This window comes from Ovis aries, chromosome 12 (genome assembly GCF_016772045.2).
Source record: "Ovis aries strain OAR_USU_Benz2616 breed Rambouillet chromosome 12, ARS-UI_Ramb_v3.0, whole genome shotgun sequence".
NCBI classification, from domain to species: Eukaryota; Metazoa; Chordata; class Mammalia; order Artiodactyla; family Bovidae; genus Ovis; species Ovis aries.
In genome coordinates, this window is record NC_056065.1 from 56683421 (window position 1) to 56701445 (window position 18025).

An 18025-nucleotide genomic window follows, 5' to 3' on the forward strand; every position below is an offset into this window, starting at 1 on the left:
ATATAAAGCACATCAATGTTAACTTCTTGAATTTTAAAATTATCCTGTGATTTATACAGGATAATATTTTTGTTTTTAAAGAAACACAAATTGAAGTACATAAATAAAGGAACATTCTGTCTGTACCTTACTTAAACAATCCAAAGAAAAAATTCTATGTGCATATATGTAAAAGAGAGACAGAATGAGAATGATAAAGCAAATATGATCAAATGTGAACACCTGGATTACCTGCATATAGAATATAAAGGAATTATTTTTAACATTCTTGTAACTTTTCTCTAAGTCAGAAGTTATTTCAATGTGAAAAGTTAAAAAAAACAGTCTGGCCTCAAAATTAGACTTGACAAATACCAACATCCCCAAGTCAGAGGTGAAGAGAGTAAAAATCAAAATAATCATACAATTAATTAAAGAAAAGGAGAAGCCAGAGTTGATTTTAATAAAGCCTGTAGTTTACCTTCCAGAAAAAAGCTTCATGTTTCAACAGAGTAATAGGCAATCCATCAATAAACTATAACTGTCTTATCTCCGAGGGAAACAATGTCCTGATTACTCATAATTTGCTCTTCCACTATTTCCTTCCTCTCAAGGCCTAATGTTGCTAGCATGCTAAAAAAAATTTTTTAACTCAATCAGTAATGAGCAGATATACAGCTGATTATTTACCAGAGCTATTCAAGCCCTAATCAATGCTAGAGCACACCAAACAGCTGTCTCTAGGATAGGACTCATCTGTGATTTTACAACTCAGGTGATAAGATTTATGGCACCACTAGAACAGATTGTTAGATACATCATTTACCTGAGAACTGCCACTGAAACCTGGAGGTTGGCTGTATTCTGTGGAATCAATAATACTACTGCAAAATGAAGAAAAAAAAATGTGATTTCAGTTTTTACATTCTTTTTAGCAACAGAAAAAGTAAATCTAAACTATATCATATATAAATCCAATATTTATTGTCAATAATTTATAAGTCAAATAAATAAGTATTCCATAAATTAAAAAATTAGGAAATAAACAATCTACCCCTTCATCCCACCACCGTAAATACATCCATCTTGAAAAAATGTCAATAGGGAATAATCACAAGACAGGCATACACAATCGAAGTATTTGCTACAACTTCATTTCCAGATAGTTATTTCATTTTCATTTAAGTTGTTTGAACTCTAAGGAAGAGAGTACTCAGAATACTGTAAAAAGCACAAGTACGTGATCAAAAGCTGTGATGAGCAGATCCTGTCATGACACTAGAGCTATGTGCCCTTGGACACACCCTCACAATCACTCAGTTTCCTCATCTGCAAGATGAGACGAGTGGAGCAAGTAGCTCCATCTGCAGTCACTTCAAGCTCTAAAAGCAATGTAATCATCTCATGTGAAAGAAAACTATCAAAGGAATGGAATAAAAGTGGTAGAATACTAATAATCTTTCTTTTATAACCCAAAATCTATGTTCTAATTTCCTCTGCTCTCAGTTCAGTTCAGTTGCTCAGTTGTGTCCGACTCTGCGACCCCATGAATTGCACCACGCCAGGCCTCCCTGTCCATCACCAGCTCCCGGAGTTCACTCAGATTCACGTCCACTGAGTCAGTGATGCCATCCAGCCATTTCATCCTCTGTCATCCCTTTTCCTCCTGCCCCTAATCCCTCCCAGCATCAGAGTCTTTTCCAATAATTTGCTTTCTCTAGTGGTTGTTTCTATTTGATTATATTCTCTGTGCATTCTCCTACTTACCTTAGTAAACCCTTTTTACGTACAGACTACCTTTTCTTCCTAAGACTACTACCTTACCATATCTATCTTTTCACTTCATTCTTCTCCCCCTCCCATCTTTAAATAAATTAGCCTATGAGGACTACTAACATCTGAAAATGGCATTAACATATACATCAACAATGATAGATCAACAGCTACCTACATTTTAAAAAATTCTTCCCTCTTTCTACTATGGAAATGTCTATATTTGTCTACCTTAATGAAATTAAAGCAATTGAGAGCACTAATTTCAGTGTATCTCTTTACATAAATATATAAAGTTATTATTCACTTTTGTCCAATAATCACAAAGGTTATAATTAAGAGGCACTCTTAAAGAGTTCAGAGTGAGTATGAATTTCACCTGTTAGCAGCTAAATGACTCTGGGCAGCTGTTGATATTATTTGGCCTCTACCTTCTCCATCTATTAAGTGAGCAAGATATTTCAGAAAGGTGTAAGATTTATTGTGTTAATATTCCTCAGGACAATGCCAAAAAATGATGGGTAGTCAATAAATTTTATTCTACTAATAAAATTTGTCAATAACATTCAAACTTATGTTTTCAAAAATTTAATAAATCAGAAGGAACTATTCTCACAGTACTCCAACACATAATAATAGACACTCATTGGTTGTGTTCTTAACCATTCCTATAATAAGACTCACTTACAAGACCCTCAAAGCATCTACACCACAAATTAAAGAATTAACAGGATCTGGTAATTAATTTTCTCTGGTGAAATATAACCAATGCCTACTTTCCTTGAACAGGGTCATGAACTGATATGACAAGATCACATGCTATTTTCAGAATACTCTACACAGGGACTAATACGGCTAAAAATGAGGAGATGCCAGGTATTTAAAATCTGTGCTCCTTCCACTGATGAAACCCAATCCCCTATTTGTATAAACATTAATGAAATTATGAAGCTTCACATTTAGAGGATGATAGAACAGAACTTTTTCTAGATAATATTTTATGGGAATGTAATTCAGACTTCTTTGATTGCAAGCTGGAACATGATACTGAAATCTTAAGTGTGCAGAGTGAAAAACACTACATTTCAAATACATGTCTAAAACTAGTACTGATCAGGGTTTCCCTGGTATCTCAGAGGTAAAGAATCAGTCTGCCAATGCAGGAGACACAGGTTCAACCCCTGATCCAGGAGCAAAGAAAACTAGGTCCATGTGCCACAGATACTAAGCCTTGCTCTAGAGCCCAGGAACCACAGCGACTGGGCCCCTGTGCCACAATTACTGAAATCCATGTGCCCCAGAGCTCATGCTCCACAAGAAGAGAAGCCATGCAGTGAGAAGCCCACACGCCACAGCCAGAGAGGAGCCCCCACTCGCTGCAAGCAGAGGAAAGCCCACCGAGCACTGAAGGCCTAACACAGCCAAACATGAATGAACAAAGTGAAAAAAAATAATAGTACTCATCAGAAAGAATTGAAATTACAGGGTTTAAGTGATATGTCAGTAACAATCACTGCAGAATTTGATATTTAGTTTCTATTAGATCTTAATTTTATTCACTAAGAAAAATGTATTAATGCATGCAAAACTGCAACAAGCAATCTGAAGAAATAAATCCCTTTAATTTTGCTTTTTAAATGTGTGTGTGTGTATGTGTGCATAAAGTAAACGTGATTAGACGATAATATTAGAAAGCATTGACTGGGCTGGTTCCTCTTGATTCTGGTGCAATTCTGCTTCTTACCTCCAAGTTAGCCACAATCTACAGATGGTGATAAAAACAACAATATTTCAAATCCCTTAGGATTATACAGTGGCAGTGAGAAATAGATTTAAGGGACTAGATCTGATAGACAGAGTACCTGATGAACTATGGATGGAGGTTTGTGACATTGAACAGGAGACAGGGATCAAGACCATCTCCATGGAAAAGAAATGCAAAAAAGCAAAATGGCTGTCTGAGGAGGTCTTACAAATAGCTGTGAAAAGAAGAGAAGTGAAAAGCAAAGGAGAAAAAGATATAAGCACCTGAATGCAGAGTTCCAAAGAATAGCAAGAAGAGATAAGAAAGCCTTCTTCAGCGATCAATGCAAAGAAATAGAGGAAAAGAACAGAATGGGAAAGACTAGAGATCTCTCCAAGAAAATCAGAGATACCAAGGGAACATTTCATGCAAAGATGGGCTCAATAAAGGACAGAAATGGTATGGACCTAACAGAAGCAGAAGATATTAAGAAGAGATGGCAAGAATACATGGAAGAACTGTACAAAAAAGATCTTCATGACCAAGATAATCATTACGGTGTGATCACTCACCTAGAGCCAGACATCCTGGAATGTGAAGTCAAGTGGGCCTTAGAAAGCATCACTACAAATAAAGCTAGGGGAGGTGATGGAACTCCAGTGGAGCTATTTCAAATCCTAAAAGATGATGCTATGAAAGTGCTGCACTCAATATGCCAGCAAATTTGGAAAACTCAGCAGTGGCCACAGGACTGGAAAAGGTCAGTTTTCATTCCAATCTCAAAGAAAGGCAAGGCGAAAGAATTCTCAAACTCCCGCACAACTGCACTCATCTCACATGCTAGTAAAGTAATGCTTAAAATTCTCCAAGCCAGGCTTCAGTAATACATAAACCATGAACTTCCAGATACTCAAGCTGGTTTTAGGAAAGGCAGAGGAACCAGAGATCAAATTGCCAACATTCGCTGGATTATTGAAAAAGCAAGAGAGTTCCAGAAAAACATTTATTTCTGCTTTATTGACTAGGCCAAAGCCTTTGACTGTGTGGATCACAATAAACTGTGGAACATCCTTCAAGAGATGGGAATACCAGACCACCTGACCTGCCTCTTGAGAAACCTATATGCAGGTCAGGAAGCAACAATTAGAACTGGACATGGAACAACAGACTGGTTCCAAATAGGAAAAGGAGTACATCAAGGCTGTATATTGTCACCCTGCTTATTTAACTTCTATGCAGAGTACATCATGAGAAACACTGGGCTGGAAGAAGCAAGCACAAGCTGGAATCAAGATTTGGGGAGAAATATCAATAACCTCAGATATGCAGACGACACCATCCTTATGGCAGAAGGTGAAGAGGAACTCAAAAGCCTCTTGATGAAAGTGAAAGAGGAGAGTGAAAAAGTTGGCTTAAAACTCAACATTCAGAAAACGAAGATTATGGCATCTGGTCCCATCACTTCATGGGAAATGGATGGGGAAATAGTGGAAACAGTGTCAGACTTTATTTTGGGGGGCTCCAAAATCACTGTAGATGGTGAATGCAGCCATGAAATTAAAAGACGCTTACTCCTTGGAAGGACAGTTAAGACCAACCTAGATAGCATATTCAAAAGCAGAGACATTACTTTGCCAACAAAAGTCTGTTTAGTCAAGGCTATGGATTTTCCAGTGGTCATATATGGATATGAGAGTTGGACTGTGAAGAAGGCTGAGCACCGAAGAATTGATGCTTTTGAACTGTGGTGTTGGAGAAGACTCCTGAGAGTCCCTTAGACTGCAAGGAGATCCAACCAGTCCATCCTAAAGGAAACCAGTCCTGGGTGTTCACTGGAAGGACTGATGCTAAAGCTGAAACTCCAATACTTTGGCCACCTCATAAGAGGAGTTGACTCACTGGAAAAGACTCTGATGCTGGGAGGGATTGGGGGCCGGAGGAGAAGGAGATGACAGAGGATGAGATGGTTGGATGGTATCACCGACTCGATGCACGTGAGTTTGGGTGGATGCTGGGAGTTGGTGATGGACAGGGAGGCCTGACGTGCTGCGATTCATTGGGTCGCAAAGAGTCGGACACAACTGAGCGATTGAACTGAACTGATTAAGCATTCACCATGCTCTAGGCACTGATCAAATAATTTAAACTTCATAACACAGGTAGCTATTATCATTCCCATTTCTCAAATGAGGAAACAAAGCCACATTTGGCTCAAGTTAAAAAGTTAGAAAACAGGAGAGTTAGAATGCAAAACCATGCAGTCAGGTTCTAGAATCTACACTGAATCAAGGCATATAATATTCTACAAATAGAGTGAAGAAATCCTAGACTATTCCAACCCACTTCACAGACACAGTTTAAAGAGAAAACTTAAAAAACAGCAACCTAAAAATGGAAAGTCAGCAATTAACTTCAATTAATGTTAAATAAATAATCTGAAACTATTTTGAATAAATTATAAAAATAAATCCATCAAACTATGGCAAAAACAAGAAGAAAATTTCAAAGCAGATATGATAGACAGAATGCCAGAATATGGACAGAGGTCATGACATTGTACAGGAGGAGGTGATCAAAACCATCCCCAAGAAAAAGAAATGCAGAAAGGCAAAATGGTTGTCTGGCGAGGCGTTACAAATAGATGAGAAAAGAAGAGAAGCTAAAGTCAAAGGAGAAAAGGAAAGAATACCCATCTGAATGCAGAGTTCCAAAGAATAGCAAGGAGAGATAAGAAAGCCTTCTTAAGTGATCAACGCAAAGAAATAGAGGAAAACAATAGAATGGGAAAGACTAGAGATCTGTTCAAGAAAACAAGAGATACCAAGGGAACATTTCATGCAAAACAGTATGGACCTAACAGAAGCAGAAGCTATTGGGAAAAGGTGGCAAGAATATACAGAAGAACTAAACAAAAAGGATCTTAATGACCCAGATAACCATGATGGTGTGATCACTCACCTAGAGCCAGACATCCCAGAGTGTGAAGTCAAGTGGGCCTTAGGAAATATATCTATGAACAAAGCTTTTCTCCTTTGCCTTTCGCTTCTCTTCTTTTCTCAGCTGTTTGTAAGGTCTCCTCAGACAACCATTTTGCCTTTTGGCATATCATTTTCTTGGGGATGGTTTTCATCATCTCCTCCTGTACAATGTCATGAACCTCCGTCCATAGTTGTTCTGGCATTCTGTCTGTCAGATCTACTTCAAAATTTTCTTCTTGCTCCTGCCATAGTTTGATGGATTTATTTTCATAATTTATTTGAAATAGTTTCAGATTATTTATTTATCATTTACTGAAGCAATTGCTGACTTCCATATTTTCAGGTTGCTGTTATTTTTTTACTGTTTTAGTGGAGGTGATGAAATTTTACCTGAGTTATTTCAAATCCTAAAAGATGATGCTGTTAAAGTGCTGCACTCAGTATGCCAGTAAATTTGGAAGTATCACTAGGAACAAAGCTAGTGGAGGTGATGGAATACCAGTTGAGCTATTTCAAATCCTGAAAGATGACACTGTGAAAGTGCTGCAAGCAATATATCAGCAAATTTGGAAAACTCAGCAATGGCCACAGGACTAGAAAAGGTCAGTTTTCATTCCAATCTCAAAGAAAGACACTGCGAAAGAATTCTCAAACTACCACACAGTTTCACTCATCTCACATGCTAGTAAAGTAATCTTAAAATTCTCCAAGCCAGGCTTCAGCAATACGTGAACCGTGAACTTCCAGATGTTCAAGCTGGTTTTAGGAAAAGCAGAAGAACTGGAGATCAAATTGCCAACATTTGCTGGATTATGGAAAAGGACGAGAGTTCCAGAAAAACATCTGTTTTTGCTTTATTGACTATGCCAAAGCCTCTGACTGTGTGGATCACAATAAACTGTGGGAAATTATTCAAGAGATGGGAATACCAGACCACCTGACCTGCCTCTTGAGAAATCTGTATGCAGGTCAGGAAGCAACAATTAGAACCGGACAAGGAACAACAGACTGGTTCCAAATAGGAAAAGGAGTACGTCAAGGCTGTATATTGTCACCCTGTTTATTTAACTTCTATGCAGAGTACATCATGAGAAACACTGGGCTGGAAGAAGCAAGCACAAGCTGGAATCAAGATTGCTGGGAGAAATATCAATAACCTCAGATATGCAGATGATACCACCCTTATGGCTGAAGGTGAAGAGGAACTCAAAAGCCTCTTGATGAAAGTGAAAGAGGAGAGTGAAAAAGTTGGCTTAAAGCTCAACATTCAGAAAACAAAGATCATGGCATCTGGTCCCGTCACTTCATGGGAAATTGATGGGAAACAGTGTCAGACTTTATTTTTTGAGGCCCCAAAATCACTGCAGATGGTGACTGCAGCCATGAATTTTTTAAAAGATGCTTGCTCCTTGGAAGAAAAGCTATGACCAACCTAGAGAGCATATTAAAAAGCAGAGACACTACTTTGCCAACAAAGGTCTGTCTAGTCAGAGCTATGGTTTTTCTAGTAGTCTTGTATGGATGTGAAAGTTGTACAATAAAGAAAGCTGAGTGCCTAAGAATCTGCAGTCAATGAGACTGCAGATGTATGAAGAGTATCTTTTACATTAGTGCCAAGCAAATTTGCTTTCTGTGTTTTCCATTTCTTTGTTCAAGTTGAAAATTCCTTAAGATTCTTCAATGCCCTCCATTGCCTATGGCATCAAGTTCAACTCCTCTGCATGTTACAGGCCAGAGTTAACGCATGTAATCCTTAGCAATTACAATAGTAAACGCCAAGTGTAGCAGAGATTTCTTAAGATCTGTTCATAACCATCTAACTTTGAAGATACGGAAAATAGCGTCAGGCTGTGTATGAAGAATTTTCTATATTGTAGAATTCTCCCCCTGGATAAACGGAAATGTTACGTTAAAAACTCTTTAGATGCAGCTGGAAAAGCTGCCGCCCCCTCACTTGTCACACACCACATGTTCATGGGAACCCTGGTGCTAAACCATCCAGAGACGACCTGCTTTTGGGTCAGGCTTTCGTATATAGCACAGGAGCTCCCTAGCTGTGATCTGTTGAAAATCAGCCCTCAAAACAAGGGTTCGTAAGAGAAAAAAAAACTTTTAAGAAAAAAGGAAAAATAAGAAGAAGAAATATAAAAAATTAAAAGAAACCTCTAGATTTATGTAGAAGATTTGTTTAAAATATATAATAAATTAGCAGCCAATCTGTAAGGCATAGAGTTAGACTTGACCATAAAAACATTTTAACTCCTACATTTTAATAGAAAGTTTTCTTGGGGAATTCCCCGGCAGTTTAGTGGTTAGGAATCCATGCATTCACTGCCAAGGGCCCAGGTTCAAACCTATTTGGGGAACTATCTATATTTCACAGGCTGTGTGGCACAGCCAAAATAAATAAATAAATAAAAATTAAAGTAAATACAATTTTTAAAAGTTACCATCCCAAGTAAAATAAAGCAGTTGAACCAATAATAATTGCCAAAAAATACCAAAAGTGTAAGCACTGTTATGTGAAGAAGCCATTGATACTACTCTGGTTGTGAGTCATCATCCAGCCAAAGACCCAATATGCAGTAATACAGAAGATGCGATCATTTTCATTCATTACACCAAAGAGCCATTATAACCACCATCCACCCTTTCCCACCACACACATTTTTCTTTTTTAAGACCCTGGAGAAGGCAGGGTGTCACTGGGGTAAGCATAACTGCATAGAGTTCTGTGTGAGTTAAAGAGTAATTTCTTATCCTAGTCCAGGAGCCATTACATAATACCAAATTCCTTGAACTTTATCAGTTTATTCAATCAAATTATAAAATTTACAAATTCACAAGGTACTGACCCACTAGTGTGTGTGTCTATATCTATATATATATACACACACGGATGTAAGAATATTCTTAATAGTTAAATAATTCTAGCATCCCTAAAGTGACCCCTTGCTTTTCCCTTCATTTTGATTTATCTGGACCTTTGTCAAAAATGACTGACAGACAAATGAAAGTTTAAGTCTCAAATATATCTAATTAGAGTAGTGAAATAAAAGCAAAAGTGTCTTATATAAAAGTCTTACCTATAAATTTTATTTAGAAATAACCCTGTTCTATACTACAGAAAACTTAAATAAGCAATTCACAATTTAAACTTACGAATGTGTCTTTAAAAAATGAATTAAATACGATCAATAGCAAGTCTATTATTGGCAAAAACATTTGAAAGATCAGAGATTCAAGACGAATCTTATTTACTATTTGTTTGGTATTTATTTACTACTTTACCACAAGAAATCAAGAGTTATCCTGCAAATTTAACTCTAGTAACTATCTGGGTCATATTAAAGCATAGTCACCTCCAAGCAAACAGAGAAGCTTCAACTAATTAAACCAGGTTCTTTGGAGTTCTAAAACCAGAGGTTAGCGAACAGTAAATAACTGTTCTGAAATACTTGCTTGATTTAAAGACAAAGAATGAAGCAATTATGAGACAGTTATTTCTAAGACAGAAATCACGTCAGTGAGATGCATTTTAAAAATTACAAGCAAAACCACTGGCAATAAATGGCTTTGAGGAAGACTAAAATCTAAACTTTAGACTTTAGGTTTTTTCAGTGTAAGAATATTTTAATCTAAACCAAATTGTCACTGTCATTGTTGAGAAGAAGATTTGACTAAAATGTTTCATACTCTCAGATTAAAAAAAAAAAAATTGTCATTTGGCAAAAGCTAAAAAGGACTGTGCTTGCCTATCACTCTCTAATTTACTCATAACAATACAAAGAGCCACGTAACAAAGAAGTATAAGCTATAGTTTATCCTCTGAATTGTGAAGACTTCCTTCTCAGAATCTAAAGAACTAAAAATGCCCTAAAAGCAGCAATCTTCAGGTTTGAACTAATTCTAATAAGAAAAATTTGCAATGAATGAAGGCTTAAAAGTTCTACTAAATTTAAACTGATTTTATTAAGGAAATAATCACATACTCACCTCCAACTTCATTTACCCCAATGAAGCCTGAGTGTTTTTTTTTTTTTTAAGATTGATTAGTTTACTTATTAAGTATACTAAAGGTCATGCTTCAATCAAGTTCTCACAAGCTATGAAAATTAAACTACATTCTAGGTGACACATACATTTACTCAAAAACCTATTTTAAGTTCTATTATGTATAAATGCTCATATAAAAATGTGGGAGTGTAAAAAAACCCCAGTATTAACAGGATTACAGTACAGCATGGGAAATCTACCCAAACTAGAACACATAGTATAGAACAGGAACAAAGTAAATAGAAAATGTTTTAAAAACTGGTAGTTAACTCTATCTTGCACTTCCTTCCTTCACTTCATTTTCTAAGGGAACTGGTGTATCAAAAAAGAATAAAGCTCATCCTTAGCTGGATTCTTGGGGATGGCTAGAGGGTGGGTAGCTACTTAAGAGAGGAACAGAGGAGTTTCTCAGCAAAAACAATAATATATAAGTAAAGTTACCCTAATACCCCATTTGGGGAGTTAAATTCAATGCTAAAGCACAAAAATAGTAGGCAAGGTAAAGGGGATTATGGAAGGCCATACAAAAGCGATCTAAGTCAATTTAAATACAATGGAAAGTCACTGAATGATTTTAAGGAAAGTAACATGATGAGATTCCTCACAATACACTGTAGGAGTCTAGTTAAAAGACTATTGCATGACTTTATGAGATACTTGGGGTCTAAACAAGGTAGCCGGAAGAGAACAGACAGGATATGACAATTACAGCCAATTATGGTATACAGAAGACAAATTCCTGGGGAGGGAGGTATAATATCAATAATTATATGTCTTCTGTTTCTCTTTACAATAAGCACATAACCCTCACCATAAACCCAAAATCAATGTAAGGGATTTACCCTGAATCCACAAAAAAATGAATGAATCCACAAAAACTCTTTTTTAAAGTAAACCTCTTTAAAAGAGACCAAAACATGACAATGAGGAATAAGAACACCATCTGGTATTTATAGAATGATGATAATAATTATGGGGGGGGGGATTATGTTTCAACTATATACTATTTCTTGAAAATAAAACAGACTTCAATATTGATAGCATAACATTCTTCCCCTGTTTAATTCCACATCTTAATCTTAAGGGTCATTTCAAGAATATTCAAAGCTAGCATCATTTTCCCAAGTGTCTCTCTCAAATCTTGTGATAAAGAATGTATTTTAAGAAAAAATAAAAACACTCTTTTGAAGAAAATATCATGTTTGTCTGTTTTTCCATCTTCAACTGTGAACCAGTCTAACTGACCACATCATCTTGACAATAGTGTTCCATACGATTTTAGTAATTCAACAAAGTTTTCACAGACATCATGAATTCCTACATTTCTCGTGAGACTGGCCACTTTATTATATAACCACTTCTCTTCTCTTCCACCAATAAAATCCTATAAAATCCAATAAAAAGTCCACCATTTCTTCTTTACAGATTCTTGCAAAATTCCTAACATTCCTACTAGCTTCCAATTGCAGGGGATTGGGAGAGACAGAAAGTCTCGTCTCTATCCTCTACATGTGAACCCCTGTAAGTATTTTATAATCTAAAAAGACCCTACTCAAAACTACCCTGTGACTTTTTATTATCTCTTCTCTTCTCTTCATTCATGTGTCAGCTTTCTAATATATCTAACTGCCTTCTGCTGCTGCTGCTGCTAAGTTGCTTCAGTCGTCTCTGACTCTGTGCGACCCCATAGATGGCAGCCCACCAGGCTCCCCCGTCCCTGGGATTCTCCAGGCAAGAGTACTGGAGTGGGGTGCCACTGCCTTGTCCAATGCATAAAAGTGAAAAATGAACTTCTTTCCTAGGATACTACTTATATGTCATGTATAAATATTATATTTTATTTTTTCTTATTTAGCATCTCCCTCAACCTACACACACCCACACACACACACAAACACCCACTCAAAGGGAAGTTCCATAAAGGGAGGGACTCTCCAGCTACATTCAACACTTAAAACAGTGCCCAGTGCATCAGAGGCATTAAATTTTAAAAAGCCAGTTAAATGAACATAATACTATATTGTTAATATGTTATTAAAAGTCACCAGTGAGAGATTAACAAAGATCAGTGAGAGATTAACAAAGACCAGGGGCTTCCCTGGTAGCTCACATGGTAACAAAGATCTGGCCACAACAGATAGAAAGAAATAAAGTGGTATGACAGAGAGTGATATGATAATGAGAATTATCAGTTTATTAGAGAAGACATTGTGATCTGACAACTTTTATTTGCCTGGATGCACTCATATAATACATATTCCATTTACACAGATCCCACGTATGTCAGGAAGTGAATGCTAAGCTAAAGATAATATCCCACAGACTGAATCATTCCCAAGTATTTTAAAGAAAATAAAATATGGACAAAAACAAGCTGAATTACACAGGTAAAGTGACCCCAGAATCACTCAGCACTCATGCAGATTCTCTATAAAACGATTAATGAAATATATTAAACACACCAGGAATGTTATTTTACCAGAATATTCTTTGTGTCCCTTCCCCACATATCATCCCAAACTAGATGTAAAATGGCTTTCCTGATCTGGCACTGGCCGTGAAGTTAGTGTAATCTCCTGTACTGTCACTGGACTGCTTGAAAATCCATGTGTTATACTAAAACTATCTGTCTAAAAAGCTTCTGTTGGACCACAATCGTGAATGGATTAGCAATGGATTAGAAACATGTAAAATTTCTCTTGCTCTGAACACAACAAAAAAGTTCAAATTCAAATGTTAGGTAGTAGATATTTCATCAATAGAACTTTAAACTTACATAAGGACCATAGACATTCACCATATTTCACAAAAACATACTGAAGGAGGCCAGTCACTACCAGTACTTAAAATCTAGGGAAACAGTCATGAGCAAGATATATGCAATTTCTGCTCTATAGAGAATACAGAAGGGAAGACTTAATTAAGTTAATAATGGGGAGTTATAAAGAAACTAGCAGAGATGTCTAAACAAACAGATCTACCTAATTCAACAGGATAGTGGCAAAGTCAAAGGTATTAGTTTAACTAATATTACCATTTCATTTTCTCAAGTTATAGATTTTTAATGTCATCTGATTTTAATTTACAATATATTCAAAGCTATCATTATTTTGAGAAATCCACCAAACTTTTAATTCATTACTGAATTCACAGTATTATAATATTCTACTAACTGTCCCTGGCATGAAATTTAAAGCATAAAGGAAACGGATGGGCAATCTGAATCTCATTTCTACATCATGACCAAAAGTAATTTCTCAGGAGTTGTGTTCATCACAAGGAAAAGGCTACTAAGGGCTAATACCATATCTGCAACTTTATAACATAAATCCAAAGCAATTACAGGTTTCAAGCTTTGTACCTGTGTGATGGAGAAGGAGCTTCAAATTGAGGCACTGTGCTATCCTCACTGACAGGAGAATATAAGCCGCTCATTTCCTGGAAGCACAATTATTAGAATTATAGCCACTCCAAAGAGAAGGTGTATAAGTCAAAAGGAGCTATTTCTTTCTTTCCAATCCCAGGTTTTATCAGTTCCTTTTTGTCTCAACATCCAAATTTCTCAACGTTTCCTCTCCTTAGAGTACAAAAGCAAGGAATATCTGAAACTTACGAAGTCTTTTTTATGACATACATAAAGAATGAGAAATTCTTTAATAAATATTATTCATTACTAATGAAGCCATCAAATGCAGAAAAAGACAAATGTAAATATTTTTAATGAGACATACTGTACATTATATGAACAGTGAACTAGCTTAATCATTTTTAATCTAGGTGAGAACCTACTAATAAATATTAAGATAAGTATTGCAACTGACTAAACAGACCTTTGTCGGCAAAGGAATGACTCTGCTTTTTAATACACTGTCTAGGTGTGTGTTAGTGTTAGTCAATCAGTCATGTCCAACTCTCTGCCACCACACGAACTGTAGCTCTCTAAGCAAGAATAGTGGAGGTGATTGCCATTCCCTTCTGCAGAGGATCTTCCCGACCCAAGGACTGAACCTGGGTTAGTCATAGCTTTTCTTCCAGGAGTAAGCATCTTTCAATTTCATGGCTGCAGTCACCATCTGCAGAGAGTTTTGGAGCGCAAGTAAATAAAATCTGTTACTGTTTCCATTTTTCCTTCATCTATTTGCCATGAAGTGATGGGACTAGATAGCATGATCTTCGTTTTTTGAGCTGAGTTTTAAACCAGCTTTTTCACTCTACTATTTCACCTTCATCAAGAGGCTCCTTAGTTCCTCTTTGCTTTCTGCCATAAAGGTAGTATCATCTGCATCTCTGAGGTTATTGATATTTCTCCTGGCAATCTTGATTCCTGCTTGTGCTTCATCCAGCCCGGCATTTCGCATGATGTACTCTACATATAAGTTAAATAAGCAGGGTGACAGTATGCAGCCTTGACGTACTCCTTTCCCAATTTTAAACCAGTCCGTTGTTCCATGTCCAGTTCTAACTATTCTGTCTTGACCTGCATAGAGGTTTCACAGGAGGCAGGTAAGGTGGTCTGGTATTCCCATCTTGAAGAATTTTCCACCGTTTTTCATGATCCACACAAAGGCTTTAGAGTCGTCAATGAAACAGAAGATGTTTTTGTGGAATTCTCTTGCTTTTTCTATGATCCAACACATGGTGGCAATTTGATCTCTGGTTCCTCTGTCTTTTCTAAATCCAGCCTGAACATCTGGAAGTTCTTGGTTCACATACTGTTGTAGCCTAGCTTGGAGAATTTTGAGCATTCCTTTGCTAGCATGTGAAATGAGGGCAAGTGTGTAGTAGTCTGAACATTCATTGGCATTGCTCTTCCTGGGGACTGGAATGAAAACTGAACTTTTCCAGTCTTGTGGCTCTTGCTGAGTTTTCCAAATTTGCTGGCATATTGAATGCAGCACTTTCACAGCATCATCTTTCAGGATCTGAAATAGCTAAGCTGGAATTCCATCACCTCCACTAGCTTTGTTTGTAGTGATACTTCCTAAGGCCCACTTGACTTCACACTCTGAGATGTCTGGGTCTAAGTGAGTGATCCATCGTGGTTATCTGGGTCATTAAGATCCTTTTTGGATAGTTCTTCTGTGTATTCTTGCCACCTTTTCTTAATAGCTTCTGCTTCTGTTAGGTCCATACTGTTTTTGTCCTTTATTGAGCCCATCTTTGCATGAACTGTTCCCTTGATGTCTCTAATTTTCTTGAAGAGATCTCTAGTCTTTCCCATTCTACTGTTTTCCTCTATTTCTTTGCATTGATCACTTAGGAAAGGTTTCTTATCTCTCCATGCAATTCTTTGGAACTCTGCATGCAGATGGGTGTATCTTTCCTTTTCTCCCTTGCCTTTCACTTCTCTTCTTTTCTCAGCTATTTCTAAGGCCTCTCCAGAAAACCATTTTGCCTTTCTGCATTTCTTTTTCTTGGGGATGGTTTTGATCACCACCTCATGTACAATATTATGAAACTCTGTCCACAGTTTTTCAGGCACTTTGTCAGATCTAATCCATTGAATCTATTCATTACTTCCACTGTATAATCGTAAGAGATTTGATTTAGGTCATACCTGAATGGTCTAGTGGTTTTCCCTACTTTCTTTAGTTTAAGTATGAATTTTGCAATAAGGAGTTTGTGATCTGAGCCACAGTCAGTACCCAGTCTTGTTTTTGCTGACTGTATAGAGCTTCTCCATCTTTAGCTGCAAAGAATATAATCAATCTAATTTTGGTATTGACCATCTGGTGATGTCCATGTGTAGAATATTCTCTTGTGTTGTTGGAAGAGGGTGTTTGCTATGACAAGTACATTCTTTTGGAAAAACTCTGTTAGCCTTTCCCCTGCTTCATTTTGTACTACAAGGTGAAACTTGCCTGTTACTCCAGGTATCTCTTGATTTCCTACTTTTCATTCCAGTACTCTATGACAAAAAGGACATCTTTTTTGGGTTCTATAAAGTTCTATAAAGTCTTGTAGGTCTTCACATAATTGTTCTACTTCACCTTCTTTGGCATTAGTCAAAGTTACGGTTTTTCTAGCAGTCATGTACTAATGTGAGAGTTGGACCATAAAGAAGGCTAAGCACTGAAGAACTGATGCTTTTGAACTGTGGTGTTGGAGAAGACCCTTGAGAGTTCCTTGGACTGCAAGGGGATCAAACCACTCAATCCTAAGGAAATCAACCTTGAATACTCATTGGAGGGACTGATGCTGACGCTGAAACTCCAATATTTTGGCCACCTGATACAAAGAGCAGATTCATTGGAAAAGACCCTGATGCTGGGAAAGATTGAAAGCAGGAGGAGAAGCAGAAGACAGAGGACAAGATGGTTGGATGGCATCACCGACTCAATAGTTATGAGTCTGGGCAAGCTTTGGGAGATGGTGAAGGACAGGGAAGCCTGGTGTGCTGTAGTCCATGGGGCCACAAAGAGCTGGACATGACTGAGCAACTAAATGGCAACTGGATCATTACTGTTCAACTCACCAAAGTATAGAAAAACAGGATATATCAGTCTCTACTTTGAAAATATTCTTTGCAAACATTAAGAAAAGTAACATCCCTCTTGATGCAAATATTAGCTTTGTCTACTAACTGCTTAAACTCTAACTTTTGATAATTAACTCAGAGGAAAAGGGCTCCTAATAAATTATTGCAGAAATTATGCCTGTTACTTTCTATATAATGGAGACTAATCCCATTAATTTAATGCACCAATTTAAAGGAAAAGCAAAATTTTCATGAAATTGAAAAGCTACTTGAGATGTAAGAAATTCTTGGTCTTACTTCCACTCTTTTGATGTCCTCTTCCAAAACACTTAACTCCTTCTGAATCTGCTCCAGTTGCTGTGGATTAGAGAAGGGAAAAAAAAAAAAGCCTAAACCAAACCACACTGGCATCACCACAATCATAAAGTAATTTTACATTTGGAATATGATTTTTAGGAAATTGTACACTAATGGTAAATTGTAGGGGTGAAAAACTGCAGCTAAAAAGCACTGCAAGTTCCTATGTTAAAAAGTAAATGTAAAGACTTAATATTTAAGAAAATAGTACTTTCTTTAATACAACAATTGACTTTATAATAAAAATGTTAAAGATGAACAATAAAGGTATGATTTAATAAAAACAGAAGATATCCAAAGAACTTTTAAATCACCTCATTAAACTGTCAGCAATTAATATCAGCATGCCAGTTGTTAACCTCAATTTAAAAATAAAAATAAGTCTTAAAGATTAAATTCTACCACCCAAAAGCAATCACAAGTTACCCTCTTATGCATTTTTTTAAAACATATTTAAGATTATGCTTCATCTTTGACCTTTTGCCTATTGTACCATAACTTTTCTCTATGCCTTTAAAATGCAAAAATTTTAATTATCATATTTAATGATATATTTGACAATCAAGTAATTCTGAACCATGAGTCTGCATTTTAGATTATATGAGTTTACATTCCAAATTTTATGGAGATGAAATTATTTGATCAAGAGAAATTGCAACT

General features: G+C 36.6%; 1 protein-coding gene across 9 annotated transcripts in view; it reads right to left on the reverse strand.

Annotated features, from left to right (window-relative positions):
- Positions 1–18025, reverse strand: part of COP1 (COP1 E3 ubiquitin ligase) — a 231608-nt gene that overhangs the window by 141564 nt on the left and 72019 nt on the right. For all 9 annotated transcript variants that reach the window (XM_027975896.2, XM_027975897.2, XM_015099327.3 and 6 more), the window contains 3 exons: positions 17306–17365; positions 13892–13968; positions 806–863 (listed from right to left, as the gene is read on the reverse strand). In XM_027975896.2, the coding sequence (XP_027831697.1) occupies positions 806–863; positions 13892–13968; positions 17306–17365 (195 nt within the window). The remainder of the gene's footprint in view (positions 1–805; positions 864–13891; positions 13969–17305; positions 17366–18025) is intronic.